This window comes from Anabas testudineus, chromosome 3 (genome assembly GCF_900324465.2).
Source record: "Anabas testudineus chromosome 3, fAnaTes1.2, whole genome shotgun sequence".
NCBI lineage: Eukaryota > Metazoa > Chordata > Actinopteri > Anabantiformes > Anabantidae > Anabas > Anabas testudineus.
The window spans coordinates 5,366,056-5,379,973 of record NC_046612.1 but is presented as its reverse complement, the minus strand read 5'-3'; the positions used below and the strand labels follow the sequence as shown (position 1 = coordinate 5,379,973).

Here is a 13,918-nt window from a genome sequence, read left to right as displayed (position 1 = left end):
CTGTTTTGAAGCGTGCTGTCCAATCATAGAACGGTTTAGTGGAGCTCGACCAATGAGAGAAGCGTTTGTTAGGGTGCCGCGAATGGAAGCTGTCAAGGGGAAGTTCAATTTGTTTTGGTAAATGCATGGTCAGAGCGTTGAATCACACGTTCATAGGTGAGTAAAGCTTCGCACATTATTATAAATTAGTTGATATAGCTTGGTATATATTTATGCATTATGCATAAGCATCACGTTATAAGTTTTTGGCAATAACCAGCAGCCTGACTTGAGCGGCTATGACCTTGTTTGTTCATCATATCATAATATAACAGAATCAAAATACTTCTTGACAGAAGTAGCTAATTTGCGATATATTTTTAGCAAACATAATAGAACTAGCTGCAATTAAACATGTCAAACAACACTTCATTCTATTTTAACATTGAGAATACAGGTTATACCTAGCTAACATGCCATCCTCAACGTGTGAATGGAAAACATATCCGATATATATGAATTGTGCAGCTGTGTTCAATAAACAAGGACACTCGTACACTAAATTGCTTTACAGTGAATAAACCCCATAGGTGTTACATTATTTTTAAGTAGTGATGGAAATGGTGTGAAATACACAAAATACACACCGTAAAAGCAAATGAGTGTATTTGCCAATACCTCATAGGAAAGCTGATATCTGTATGGCAGCCACAGCTCCCAGAAAAGGAACTGGACCATTAGAAGTTTGTTTATGAGTTACTGTTTGTACAAATATTAAACTTTTAGAGTTAACACAGACAGACAGAACAATATCTTAATAACTAAATTTATCAATATATTGATGTGGCCATAATGTTTTAATACTGTGCTGTAAATAGGAAGGGAGTATATCACAAGCTATTCTATTCTATTCTATTCTATTCTATTCCTAGAAGTGACCTTTGTAAAGGTCTGTCTACTACTAAGTCTACTAACAGACTTTATATCCTTAGGTTACAGTAGGTCCTGTTTTATATAACGTGATAAATAGGTCATGGATTGCAGTTGTGCTTTCCACTTGCACATGGTAGCAGCTTTATTTCATTTCCCATTTACGTGTGTGTGTTTGTAGGTATACTGTAGTCTCTTTAAGTTGAAACTGGGGGTTCCTGTGGCTCAGCAAGTGTAAAGGTGAGGGGAGAAACATTCAAAGCACCGCAAGCATACAGTACATAAGAGAGCGACTGTGGCTCAGAGATGTGGACAGAAGTGGTGAGCTGCATCACTATCTTAATGTCTCACACAGTTTTAGAAGCTGTGAGTGATTTGCAAGGGAGGTTCAGCTGTAAAATGTGTACTATAATCCGGTGCACTGCTCAGCTTTCTAAAGAGACATTTTGACATGAAATGTCAAAGCAAAAAAAGTAAATACAGAATGAATGTGAAACTTTTGGAATGTCATGGTTTTCTGCATTAAAGTCAAAAAATGTGATCTGATCTTCATATAAGTCAAGTATATTAACAAATACAATGTGCCTAAAATAATACCACAAACAATTTCTGATCTTTCATGTCATCATTGGGAAAAGTATGTGAACCTCAGGTATTAGCCCACCTGTAGTCTTGTTAAGAAAATTTGTTTGTAGGCATGGACTACAGCTAATTTGACAAAAAACACTCAAACTTTTTGAGTTTGCTCTGCACAAGAAGAAAACACTTGTGTGAGCCATCCCTCATTAAAAGGAGCTTTAAGAGGATCTGCAATCAATAATTATTCATTCACACACTTCACATACTTTTTTCCCACTAGCACTATGAAGTTTTTATGGTTGTTCTCAATAAAGACATGAACAATCAGATTTTTTTTTGTGTTATTACTTTAGTCATATTGTATTTGTTAATACTCTTGACTTAGATGAAGATCAGATCACAATTTATGACAAATTAATGCAGAAAACCATGAAATTCCAAAAGGTTCACATACCTTTTCTTGCCACTGTAATAAAAGCCATGATGGATAACCTTCATTGAGATGCTCTGGTTACTAGGTACTGTGCATGCCACCTCACTGTCACACTATGATGGCAGACTTGAATAGAACAGAACCATCATTAATGTGCTTTTCCTAACATGAAAAGTCAAATCGAGTGTTGTACAAAAAAACCCTTTGACGATGGAAACCCCTGTCACATATTCAAAAACTCTGAATGTTGTCAGATCAGACAAACTGCTGGTAGGGAAAAGGCCAGTTTCTTTTGTACAGAATAACATCCACTATTAATACTGGTTGACTGATGAGTGATCAGTGTAATCCTTAGGACAGCTGTAAAAAGCTTTGTGTGGCAGAGAGAGGCCAGAGGCAGCATAAGATCACAGGAGACTGTAAGGCTCCAGAAGAAGCAAGCGCCCAACTGCTCACTTTACAAATGCTCTCAGCAGAGGCAGCCCTGCTGTTCTGACAGCACTGTTGAGATTTATATGAGCTGACAGGAGACCAAGGGAATATATCATGACAGACAACACTGGCCATTGTGGAAAGCCTATATGAGACAAATACGATGCGCTTACTGACCTGCATCTCAGAGGGAGAAGAGCCTGCTTCAGCAGTGGCCGATGCAGCCGTGGAAACTTTCCCCACATCCTCTGTGTCATTCTTTTTTTTTTTTCTTTTTAAAGAAAGTCCCACAGTGGGGAAATTGCATTGTGCCCTTTGAGGCACCAAGGGTCCAGGTTCACAAGTAGCTAGGAAGGACCGGGCAATCAAACCACTAACCCTGGTAGTAGACAACTGCTTTACCATCTGAGCTAGTGCTGCCCAAAAAAACACCTGATTTCCTGTTCCTTTAAATCCCAATTTAAACCTTGGCCACTGTAGCCTGTGTTGGTATAATCACAACAGCCTAAGTGTCAAAAAATAACAGATTTCTCCCCCCTTTTTTTCAATGTGTCATCTGTGCATGTGTGTTTTTCTGCAGTGTTTTTGTCAGTTATTATCAGTCTCTGTATCTGATTGAGCTATATAATGGCAGCAGTCATAACATGCCAGACCTTTCCTGGTCAGACTGTTTTGGTTTCTTCAGTCTAATTCTGCCATCGTTGTACAACTGAGAGAAGCTGTAGAAGTCTTGTGTCCGGAGGATGCAAGATTATCATCAACATGCACCATATTTGTTTGGTTAGCGTTGAAAGAAAAATAATATTGTAAAGGCACAAGTACAATAAGCAGAGGATGGGTTTCGTACACAGCTAATTATGTCTAAGCATTTGACTTTTTTCCGTGATTCAACATATGTATTGTTTGTATAGCTTTGTTTTGGTTTCCTGGGGTATTTTTTGCAAATGCGATGCAGTGAGCCCTGTTTAGTTTGACCTACAGGTTACAAGAAAAATAGACAAAGAAAAATTACATAAAGCATGCTAGAATAAAAGGAAATCGCATTCTTTAAGATTGTACATTTGCTTTTATGTTGAGTCGTCTGTCACTAGCTACTGTTAAAACATATCTGGCTTTGTCGGGAGCTGGTCGGGGCAAAACACAAACTCCTTTGTGAATCTGATACAACACCAGATAAGATCTCTCAGCTCTCTCAGCACCAGACCAGCACCATGCATTTGCTTGTGGTCAATACAATAAGGCTTAGTGGCTGATTTTTTTCCATTCAGTGTAATTGGCTGGGGACTCTGTCAACCCACACTTCCTTTCAATTCATAGCAGTTGTATTCATATCACTTGGCTATTATTTGTCCTGTCTGACCCATTGATTGTAGGTTTAAACCTTCAGCTCCTCAAATAGTAACCTCGCTCAGCTGTTTCACGGCTGTGTTGCCGTTAGCAACAATGAAAAGAGCAATATGGAGATCAGTGGCTTCAATTAAGCCTCTGATAGAAGGCAGTCCTAGAAGAGATATGGTCTAGACATAGTACTCTGAGACTTTTACATCTGTCACTCCACCAAGCCAGGTGTCCTTGTCTAAATCAGCAGGATTATCTTTGATTGGACTGATAGTTGAAACAGACCCCCCTCGGTTGCCAAACCTCCTCCTTTTTATAGCTCACATTAAGATCAAATCAAACTCTGCACAACAGGACTAATACCCCACCCTCCTTTGCCTTCTGCTGCCCAGTGGAAGGCATCAGAGGTGGGATTCGTCCCCTCTCTGTTGCTGCCTGCTTCTCCAGACTCCCTTCCATCTGGGATCCTTAGGGAGAAGAAGAATATCTGACAAGGGGCTTGTAAGCCTCTTAGCCCCCCTGTTGCCCAGCTCTCTCTCAGCCCATGTTTTCCTAATTTAGTTGTGTAAGGAGACCGCTGCAAGGCCCTTGTGTGCTGTTTGGATTGAGATTCTCTTTGTGGTTCTAATAGACTGACCATGTATATCAATTAACACTACTCACCAATGGCAGGTTCAAATCTCATGAGACCAATAGTGATAATTCTCTTGGAATATTTCCTTATGGCTTAGTGATAGGTATTTGATTTGCTGTCATTGATTTCACATTTCACAATACTTTTCATTTGGGTTTGCAGTTAATACACTTGTTTGAGTTTTCTTTGAAACATATTAATGAGAATGACAAATTCAAGAGAATAGACCAACTCAAGTGTAGTGGATAAATGCAATAAAAATTGAGTAGTTAAAATCTTCAACACTTTAAATCATGACACGGGCCAATAGTTAGAATTGAAAAGAGTTAATATATGTAATGTTTATGCAGTGGCCATCGGTCTTGACTATAAGTTTCCTTAATCTTCCCACTGTATCGGAGGTCAATTCACTTTTTCTTCTTGGAATCCAGAAGGGAAAACATTTGCTGATACGAAGGAACAATAGCTACTTGCCAAATGCTTATCAGTTTTTGAGAGACTCTTTTCCAGTTTTCCTTCGATGTGTCTGTCATTACGAAGTTTTCCAGGCCTCTTTATTCATGTCAGCACAGAAGATAGAAAAACACCTCATTCACGTTTTATTTTTGTACTGCCTCAAGTTGTTCACTCAAAATGCTTTTGACAGCTGGGTGGACACAGTGATAAGCATCCCCACTGCTGCACTTTCTGATGGTTGCTATTGAAAGAATGTTTTTTTTTTTCCCCCTTCCTCTACTCGTGATTTCTCTGCCTTGAGTGATCCGAGCTCCCTCAGTAAGAGGATCACAGAGTTAAACACACAATAAGGTGTTTCCATTGGCAGCTATTAATTTGGGATCCCCCTCTTTTCCCCACTGTAGTGCTGTGCTGTAACCACAGGAGGCCGGTGGCCACAGATGGTTCTGCAGGAGAGGGCTCCACTGACTTTGTTTTGTTTTCCCATGAACATGTTTGGCGTGTAATCCTGGATTAACTGAGATACTTTGTGTTAATTTACAGCTGTAATTCAGCATTCAGTTAATGTTGGTATCCCCCACCATACACATGTGCTGGGTATTAGGGGCAACACATAGTGTGGATGCTCAGGGGAATTAGAGGTAATATAGATCCAATCAGAGGTCTCTGTGGACGTCCGCCTTATTCTGAATCCCAAATGAGCCACTGGAGATCACATATACACTTTCTATGATAGGTAATACTATTGTGTGTATGTGTGTACATTCACACTACATGCACTCACACAGATACACACTATCAATGACAGAGGGTGCCTCAGAAAACCAGGCGGCTGCATATGGACTCTCTTGATATCAGTCACTGGCCGTGTGATCTTGTTATGCAAAGTCCCTTAATCCCTACCTATGATGAATGGAATGAAGGGGGGAGTTGAAACAGAGATATGAGGGCAGCTGTACGGGAGGCTGTCCACTGTGCTTTGCGAATGAGTGCTAGCAAGGATTCCTAAACCTCAGCCTAGCAGAAGGAAAAACATGTAAGAAGAGAGTGCATTATATTACCGTGATGGCAGAGATGCTGGTGGAGGAAACTAAGAGCAAGACAAATAGAGTTGAATATGTTGCCTTAGTCCAGACCTGAGATTCACATTAACCTTTAGACCGCTTGCTTCCCAACAGAGGAATTATAGGGCCAGAGGTGTTATTGTACCAGCTGGGGGAGAACTGAGGTTATAGTTCCTGTAGAAAGAAAAAGATTCAAGAGCTGACTTTGACTGAAAAGGGGCACTTCATTTGGGCCCTGTGCTGAACATATAGATTCTCCCCTTCACCTGCAGTGGTAGCAAAAAACTGAGAGTAGCCAGGGGTGATCAGAGGAAGAGCAGAGTAGCGGCACACAGGGAGGTGAAAGGATGGAGTTGGTCTTTTTTGGATCAGAGAGGATGGCGATTGGGCCAAAGAGACAAATCATGCTAGGGATGAAAGAATAGATATAGAGTGTAATAGGTGGAATATAGTTGGCATGAATGAGAGAGCATTGTGTGTGTATGTGTTAGAAGGGGGGTGGGAGGTAATGGGATTAGGGGTAACACCTTTGGCAGGGCTGGGAGAGCCACCTGACACCCGGTCTGTTGGGGACCTGGGGAGAAAGAGGGGTGGAAGGTGGTGGGGCAAGGGAGAAATTGGGGGTCTAATCCGTGTCCATCTTTGGGAAGTCATTCCCAGGGCTCTGCGGATTTGGGGCTTTGGTTTCCGCTCTGCTTGCTTTGGTTAATAATACCCTGGGAGGGAGAGAAGACATGGAGAGAGGAAGAGGGAAAGAGACAGAAGGAATAGGGGAGATGCAGAAAAAGATTTCTTTACCCTGTGGTGGACTGGCAGGATGGCAGCCTGAGCGAAAAATGTTTGAAGTGCAGACTAACCTCTAAGCAAAACTGTATCTGTTCTCCTCTAAACATACAGTCTCAGTGTGTGTGTGTGTGTGTGTGTGTGCAGGTGCGCCTGCAAATGGCAGTGTGTAAAGATTGACTTACTTTCTTCTGTCCACCCAACAGGTTGCAGCTTGAGTAAAAGTCAATAACCTGAGTGTGGCTGGGATGTTTGCTCAGAAGACACGTGGATAGTTCTTGTGTGTGTTTGTGTGACAACAGTGTTTGCAGGAAAGGCGGATGGGTGCTGGGGGTATCTTTGTGTTTCTATGGTGCTGACAGAAGTTGATAACTGCTCTAATGATTTTGGTGCAAGTGCAGGCGGCACAGAGTCAGGGATTAGCTGCAGACGGCACAGAGCTGCTTGGCTGGATGTGTCACAGCTTCTGTGTTTGTCCATCACCTGAGCACAAGGTGTTGATTGGTCCATCCTACACAGGATCAAAGTTCAGGGCAGTTTTCTGGTGTGAACTGGCCACTCAGCTTCTGAGAATGAAACACCAGGGAATGTGCCATCTTAGCAGTAGGCCAACTGTGACAACCTTGTCCACACCTTTAAAATGTGGACTCCAAACAGCTTTTGTTTTTTTAGAAACCCTGTAAAAGGACATAAGCCTACCATAACTGGATCAAACATTAAATAATCACTATTGCATGTATAACAATTTGATAACGATGCACATTTTACATTTTCTCATAACCTATGTTTTTGTGATGCAGGTGATGTTCCGCCGTGTCCTGGGAAATACTTTGGCGTTTGTGGGCTACACAGTCCAGTATGGTTGTATGGCGCATTGTGCCTTTGAATACATTGGGGAATTTGTGGTAGTACGTATTATTAACATTTTAGATTTAATTATGATATTTTTCTCATACTACATATGTGTACAAGAAACAATTGTTATTTTTATTTATTTGAATTTTCTTTATTTTCCGTAAGTGCTCCGGTCCGTCCATGGAGCCCACCATTGTCAACCAAGATATTGTCTTCTCTGAACGGATGAGTCGTCACTTTTGCAAAATACAAAAGTAGGTTCCCTTTCAGTGGATTCATGTGCATTACACAGTTTATGTTTCCTCCCTGTCTTTAAAGATTTGGATGCATGTTTTATATTTTTCAATCCGATTTGTTACAAATAAAGTGATTCTTGTTTGTGTTTTCTTTAACAGGGGTGACATAGTAATTGCAAAGAGTTCCTTTGACCCAAATATGAATATTTGTAAAAGAGTGATTGGATTAGAGGGTGACAAGATCTGCACAAGTGCCCCATCAGATGCTTTCAAGGTCCCACACATATGTGAGTATGTCTACATCAGACAAACCTCTTATTTGTTGAAAGTGTCACGCTTGATTACCTGCTTAACTAAGTAAGGTTCCTGTTTGTAGTTTTACAGTTTGACTTCCAGCAGCTAAAAACTGAGTCTTTGTCGACGGAAGAAATGTTAAAGATTCAGTAAAATAGAGAATAAATGAAAAAACGTATTTACAGCAAAACACCTGATAGTTTGTTTCACCATAAAATGAGAAATGGAATCTCTATGCATAATGCAAAACAAAAACATCTCTTAGTTTGTCTTTGTGTGTGCAGCCTAGTCTATAGACTATCATGGTTGTTTACATTTTAGGCCGAACACTTCCATTTTGTGTCATTGGTCAAAATATCAGCTTTTCACAACACCTATATTTCCTCAGAACAGTGATAACGCCAGAGAGTGAGCAGGGGTTCTGCTGCTGAAACCACTGTCATTGCTTTTCTATTACTACTCTCCCCAACGCCCACAGCTCAGGCCTGCAATCTCTCTGAAGCCTGTTAGAGTTAGTGCCAGCCGAATGGACAGACTGATGGGTGGGCAGAGGGATGTGTGTGTGTATGTGTGTGAGAATGTGTATATACATTTGCAAACCAAAGGTTGCACTTTTGTTGCATGCTTTTGACTTTATTGTGTATTTTACAGACTGTGGGTAGACTGTTGAATGGGTTCAGCAAAACATAGCATAGGGCCAAGCCTGTCATTCAACAAATGAAACAGGAAATAAAGAGGCTTTTCTTCTGCTAGCTTCACCTGTACATGCAGAGGACTTAACTTGTAACAGGTGACATCATTACACTGTGATTCAAGATTCCAGGATGCAGAGACAGATGTCTCCGTTCAAGTCATTTTAAAACTTGCCACTAGGTGGAGAGCTACTGTTGTCCTGATTGATTGTCCTTTTATCAAGTTTAGAATAAAATAAACAGACTTCTATTCATTTTGGATTTTTATTCACTGTCATTTACTTACTGTATACCACACATAGACCATTTAGTTTCTGTAGTGTGCTTCAAAAAGTATTAATTCTTTCATTAGTTTTCTGTTATCATTTAACCCCAGTCACATTCTTGGGGATCTGGTTCATACCAATAATAAATAAAGTTTGTATTGGACATTCATGAATCAACCGATCCCTCATAAGCCGTCGTTTTCTTTGTTAAACAGGAATTCAATCCAACCAACCACCAACCCGATGTGGAAACATGTTAAAAGGGTTTATCACTAGTTGTAAAATACTTTCTGTCAGTCCATGCACTGCTTTGGTTTCTGAATTAGGTCGTTGTTGAACCATCTGACTATTTTTGTTAAACTTAAAGCTCAAACACTTGAAGCACCTTTTTATTCTGTCAGCTACCCATTTCTTACATTTCAGTTGTATAAGCATAAACAATCTAACCCTACATATTAGTTCTGTCAGTTGTATCTGATCAAATTATTGTTTTTCAAACAATGCACAGCAGCGTAAAACCTGTATTTTATTCGCTAGACTGTGGAAGACAGGAGTTACACTGCAGAGGCAAAGTGAAAGATACTGAGGGAGTTGGTGGTTTTCCTGTTATTCATTTTATTTTTGCTTGTTTTTGTTCTTCCCTTTGGTTTAATATGGCCTTTGTCTTATACTCGTCCTCACAAAGCTTGTGGCACTAACCATGCTTCAATTTCATACAGCTAATATAGGCTTTCCTATGTTTTTTTTTTTAAACACCCTGAAGCAAAATCACTATCTTCCTGTGACATCATACAAGGTAACTGAGAAAACACCCACTGCTCACATAAATGTTTGGCCTACCTTAGGGATTTTCCCCGAGGATATACAGTTTGTGTGTGACTATTAGGATGGTGTGAGACATTATGGGTGGACCTGTAAAGATGAATTTTAGAAGGTGGCGTTAGACCCTGTCATCACCTCCTTTTTTGTTCTGACAGAAAGGCAGGTCTTCTCTACCCTGAGAGATCCAACAGCACACTAATTGCCCTGTCACCTTTTAGGAATCATTTCTGTGTCTGAGCTACTGTGTCAAAACAATGACACTTGATCCCTAATATTACTGCAAAGAGAGAGGGTGACACACGGAGAGAGATATGTTCTGTTCTTTGCAGTAAAGATAGACAGAGCAATATGGTGTAAGATGAACTCTATAAGCCTGCATGTATAATATAATTCGCATAATATGCCATCTCAATCATGTTAACATAATGAGCACTGTAATGGTATGGCTGTTGAACAACGCACCTCCACGGTGAGGAGAGCTCCAGTTTCAGCTCCTCTCGACATGTCTCTGACAGGTACACAATACCTTGCATCAACCCCTCCTACAACCACAGGGCGGGTGAAGTCTGTGCCATCCATCACACCAAAGCTGCCAGCGGTGTGACTCTGTGTTTAGATACTACAACTCTGCATTGGGGCCTACCTGGTTCTTTGAAAGTCTGTGTAGTGGTTTCATCTGCTGCACTGTCTAAGCGTTTGATGCTAAAATGACACATATCAAACATGCACCCCTGTCTGTGAAGAAACTTCTTAATGAAAACATTTATAGGTATGCAGGAAGGAGAGGGAAGTGGTTTGTGGGTATTTGTAGGTGCTTCAAGAAGAACCGCTGAATGTACAGTAGGTATAGTACACCAAAAACCAAAAGAACAACAATATTTTGTTTATATATATATATATTATATTGTCATTAAAATAATTAGGTTTTAGATTTGTCATCATTGATTATGGGACCTATATCTATATTTGAAGGGATCAAACCATATGATTGTTTAATGCAAAGATACTGTACGCACTGTTGGTGTATATGTAGGTTCTTAACACGTGAGTTGTTATTGAAAATATGATCAGATCTGGCACTTTATCTGGTGACAAAGAGTTGCCTTTGATTTACTTTGTTTATTTCCCTTGTTCATTTCAACCTTTAACAGGGTGTAATTGGACGAGCTGCTCACGTACAACAGACCAGGCTTTGGACCTCTTTGCTTTGTCACTTTTCTGAGATACTGCCCCTTCGTTGATCTTTGTGGTAGTAACTTGTCTTCGCTGAGGCTTGGGGTTAAAAAAAAAAGGACAAAAATGTCCCATCTTCTGCTGTTGTTTGGATCTTCATTTGGTAGTATTAATAGGGAAGTGGAGAACAGGGTGTGACATGCTGCAAAGGTCCTCAGCTGGAATCAAACTGGGGGGCGCTGCGTTTACTTAGCTTGCACTGTAACCATTCACCTACCACACAAACTTCCAGACACTTAAACTTTCTTAACTTACCTCTGTGTCTTTAAGATGTGTATAAGGATGAGGAGAATCAGAGGGTTCTGGTCTGGCAGATGACAAACGGTGATGTTTCTTTTTCCTGTGCTTGGGAGCCAGCATATGTTACCATGTTAATGAGGTGTAATGGTGGGAATCCAGCATGCTGACATATGGTTCTCAGATGACTCCTTTAATGATATTCATTTGTGTCGTCGTTATTCAGTGAGTTGTTTACCTCATGTTAGGTCAACATGTCACTGGCTTGTGATTATGTCACATCATCTGTCTCAATTATTGAATATGAAACAAAACACAGCATCCCACAGTAGGACTGAAGAACACAATCAGAGAGCCGGGTGATGGGAATAAGACGTCACTTCGGTGTGGATAATACTCTATGTTATTCTCTTTCCTCCAGAGGACTTTTGCCGTTAAAAAGTTAGGCAACACAAAAATAGACTCGTGGATTGTGATGCCCATTATGACAATATAATGTGTTGTTGATCCTGTCTGCACATATAGGGGGGACAGCGCACTTAATTAGGGCCTTGACAAGCCTACTCTCCTAAAGTGATGAGATTAATCATAATTGGTGTCACTGTGAATTAGTGCCCGCTTGGATGACCGCCCCACTGGCAGGTCGGACCGCGGTGGAGACCCTTGGACACTGCTGCTAGCCGCGGCTTAGCCCTCTCTATCTCCCTCTTTCCCTTTCTCCCTCTCTCTGCCCGGCTATCTCAGCCCCCTCTCTGGCTTTGCCCTCACTGGGTAAGAGGGGCGCAGATCTCAGGCAACAGCCTAATGACCCCGTTTGAAGTTCTTCTAAATCCTTCCCGACCCTGCCCGTTACCCATGACCCCTCTCCTAAGACGGTATGGGGTTAAAGAGGAACAGGCAGGTTGACGTTAAGGCTGGAGAGGGATGGAGGGGGTGGGGTTAAGGTAGCTTCTAACTACATAATATAAAACATAATGTGAAGTAATGGTGCAGCTTCAGAGTTTGTGTTCTGTGTGATTCTTTTGCTTTATAATAAAGTTATTATTTTTTAAAAAACCTATTTCCACGTGATGTGTTTTTAGGTTCCAAAAGGCCATGTTTGGCTAGAAGGGGATAACCTTAGGAATTCCACTGACTCAAGGAGCTATGGCCCCATTCCCTATGCCCTCATCCGAGGGCGTGTTTGCTTAAAGGTAACAAGAAAGGCATGCTTTACGTTGTCATGTATTCAGGAAAAAAAAAAAAAGCAAAAAGAAAAGTGTTCCTTTGCAAAATGCAAGTTTTTTTAGTCCAGTTAAGCACAATTCAGAGATGTGAGTCAGTTGCAAGTTCAAAGCAAGTGTGTCTGATTGACCAAAGCCTGGACAACATATTGTCTAGCTTTCCATTCTGCTGTGTTGTCATGTCACTGGATGTCATAGCAACCACGACCCTGGAAACAGGTCAGTCAACCTTCTGTCCATCTGATTGGACAGCGGCACTCTACTGGAGGCCCTATTACAACAGCTGATGAAATAACAACCTCCTCTTCCAAAGTCGACGCATCATTAAAAGCCGTATTAGCAAATGTGTCCAAGTAGCAAGAAAATGTGTTGTTCGTAATGGTTGCAAGCCCTTTATTTTGTTGTTATGCGAGTGTTAGCTCTCTTTTAACCCACTGTTTCTCTGTGCCTTTTGTCCCACACAGCTCTGGCCACTGCATAGTTTTGGGACCCTCAGTGAAAGCCCGACCAGACGGATCATTAAAACTCAGAGTGACTCAGATTGACTCATCCACTATGTTTATACCACACATTTCTTTGTTTTGAATAAAGCTATTTATTTAAAATCTTACTTGGAAGAAGTGGTTATACTTTAGTCATGCTGATTTAACCAGAATCATATTCATTATAGGAGTTTAGAAGTATAATTTTTATACCTCTTATATAAATACATGTTTCAGCTCTAGATTAATTTGACAGTTTTAAACTTGTTATCTGGGGCTTGTTGTGTGTTAGCAGCAGCTGTGAATCAGTAAAGCTCTTTGTGTCAACTGCTAATGGCAGAGAGTGAGCAGAGGGAGAAGATTAGGTGCATACGGTTTGTGTTGCAGATTGTTCTTAATCAGTTTTAAGACGCAAGTAATCAAGTTTTAAATGAATTAATTAAACATTAAATTATATTTCGGGATAGTTTATGAGGTTGAATTTAACAGTTGTGTCACTGAAGTTCAAACAGACTGTTTCAGCTAACCCATGCTCATTCTCTCTAAAGTTATCATTAATTTCATGTTTACCTTTTCTAAGTATTGTGGTAAAACAAAAGCTCTCTGACTGTTTAATATTTCATCAGGCTGCCAACCCAGTTCAAAAAATGTTAACATTTCCCATTTATCCATACAATATTCATAAGCACTTACTAAGGGTCTCGTTCACCATGGAATACATTGTGTAAGTGTGTGTGTGTGTGTGTGTGTGTGTGTGTGTGTGTGTGTGTGTGTGAGAGAGAGAGAAACTGAAATCACACACTTCTGTACATTATTTTCAGCTTTCTGTGGGATAAAGGATTAAGAGACAGCTGGTTAAAGCAAGCTGCAAATGTCTACTTGAGAAACCTGATTCCTGTTCATTCATATATATATACATATATATATGAATGAACAGAATATATATATAT

The 13,918-nt window shown here is 40.5% G+C and overlaps 1 protein-coding gene across 1 annotated transcript; it reads left to right on the top strand.

Annotated features, from left to right (window-relative positions):
- Positions 1–58: 58 nt before the first annotated feature.
- immp1l (inner mitochondrial membrane peptidase subunit 1) lies at positions 59–13,096 on the top strand. The gene is made up of 6 exons (XM_026377526.1): positions 59–156; positions 7,429–7,536; positions 7,649–7,737; positions 7,879–8,014; positions 12,346–12,456; positions 12,951–13,096. The coding sequence occupies exons 2-6, from the start codon at positions 7,432–7,434 to the stop codon at positions 13,029–13,031; spliced, it is 522 nt and encodes a 173-aa protein (XP_026233311.1). The 5' UTR covers positions 59–156; positions 7,429–7,431; the 3' UTR covers positions 13,032–13,096.
- The last annotated feature ends 822 nt before the right edge of the window (positions 13,097–13,918 follow it).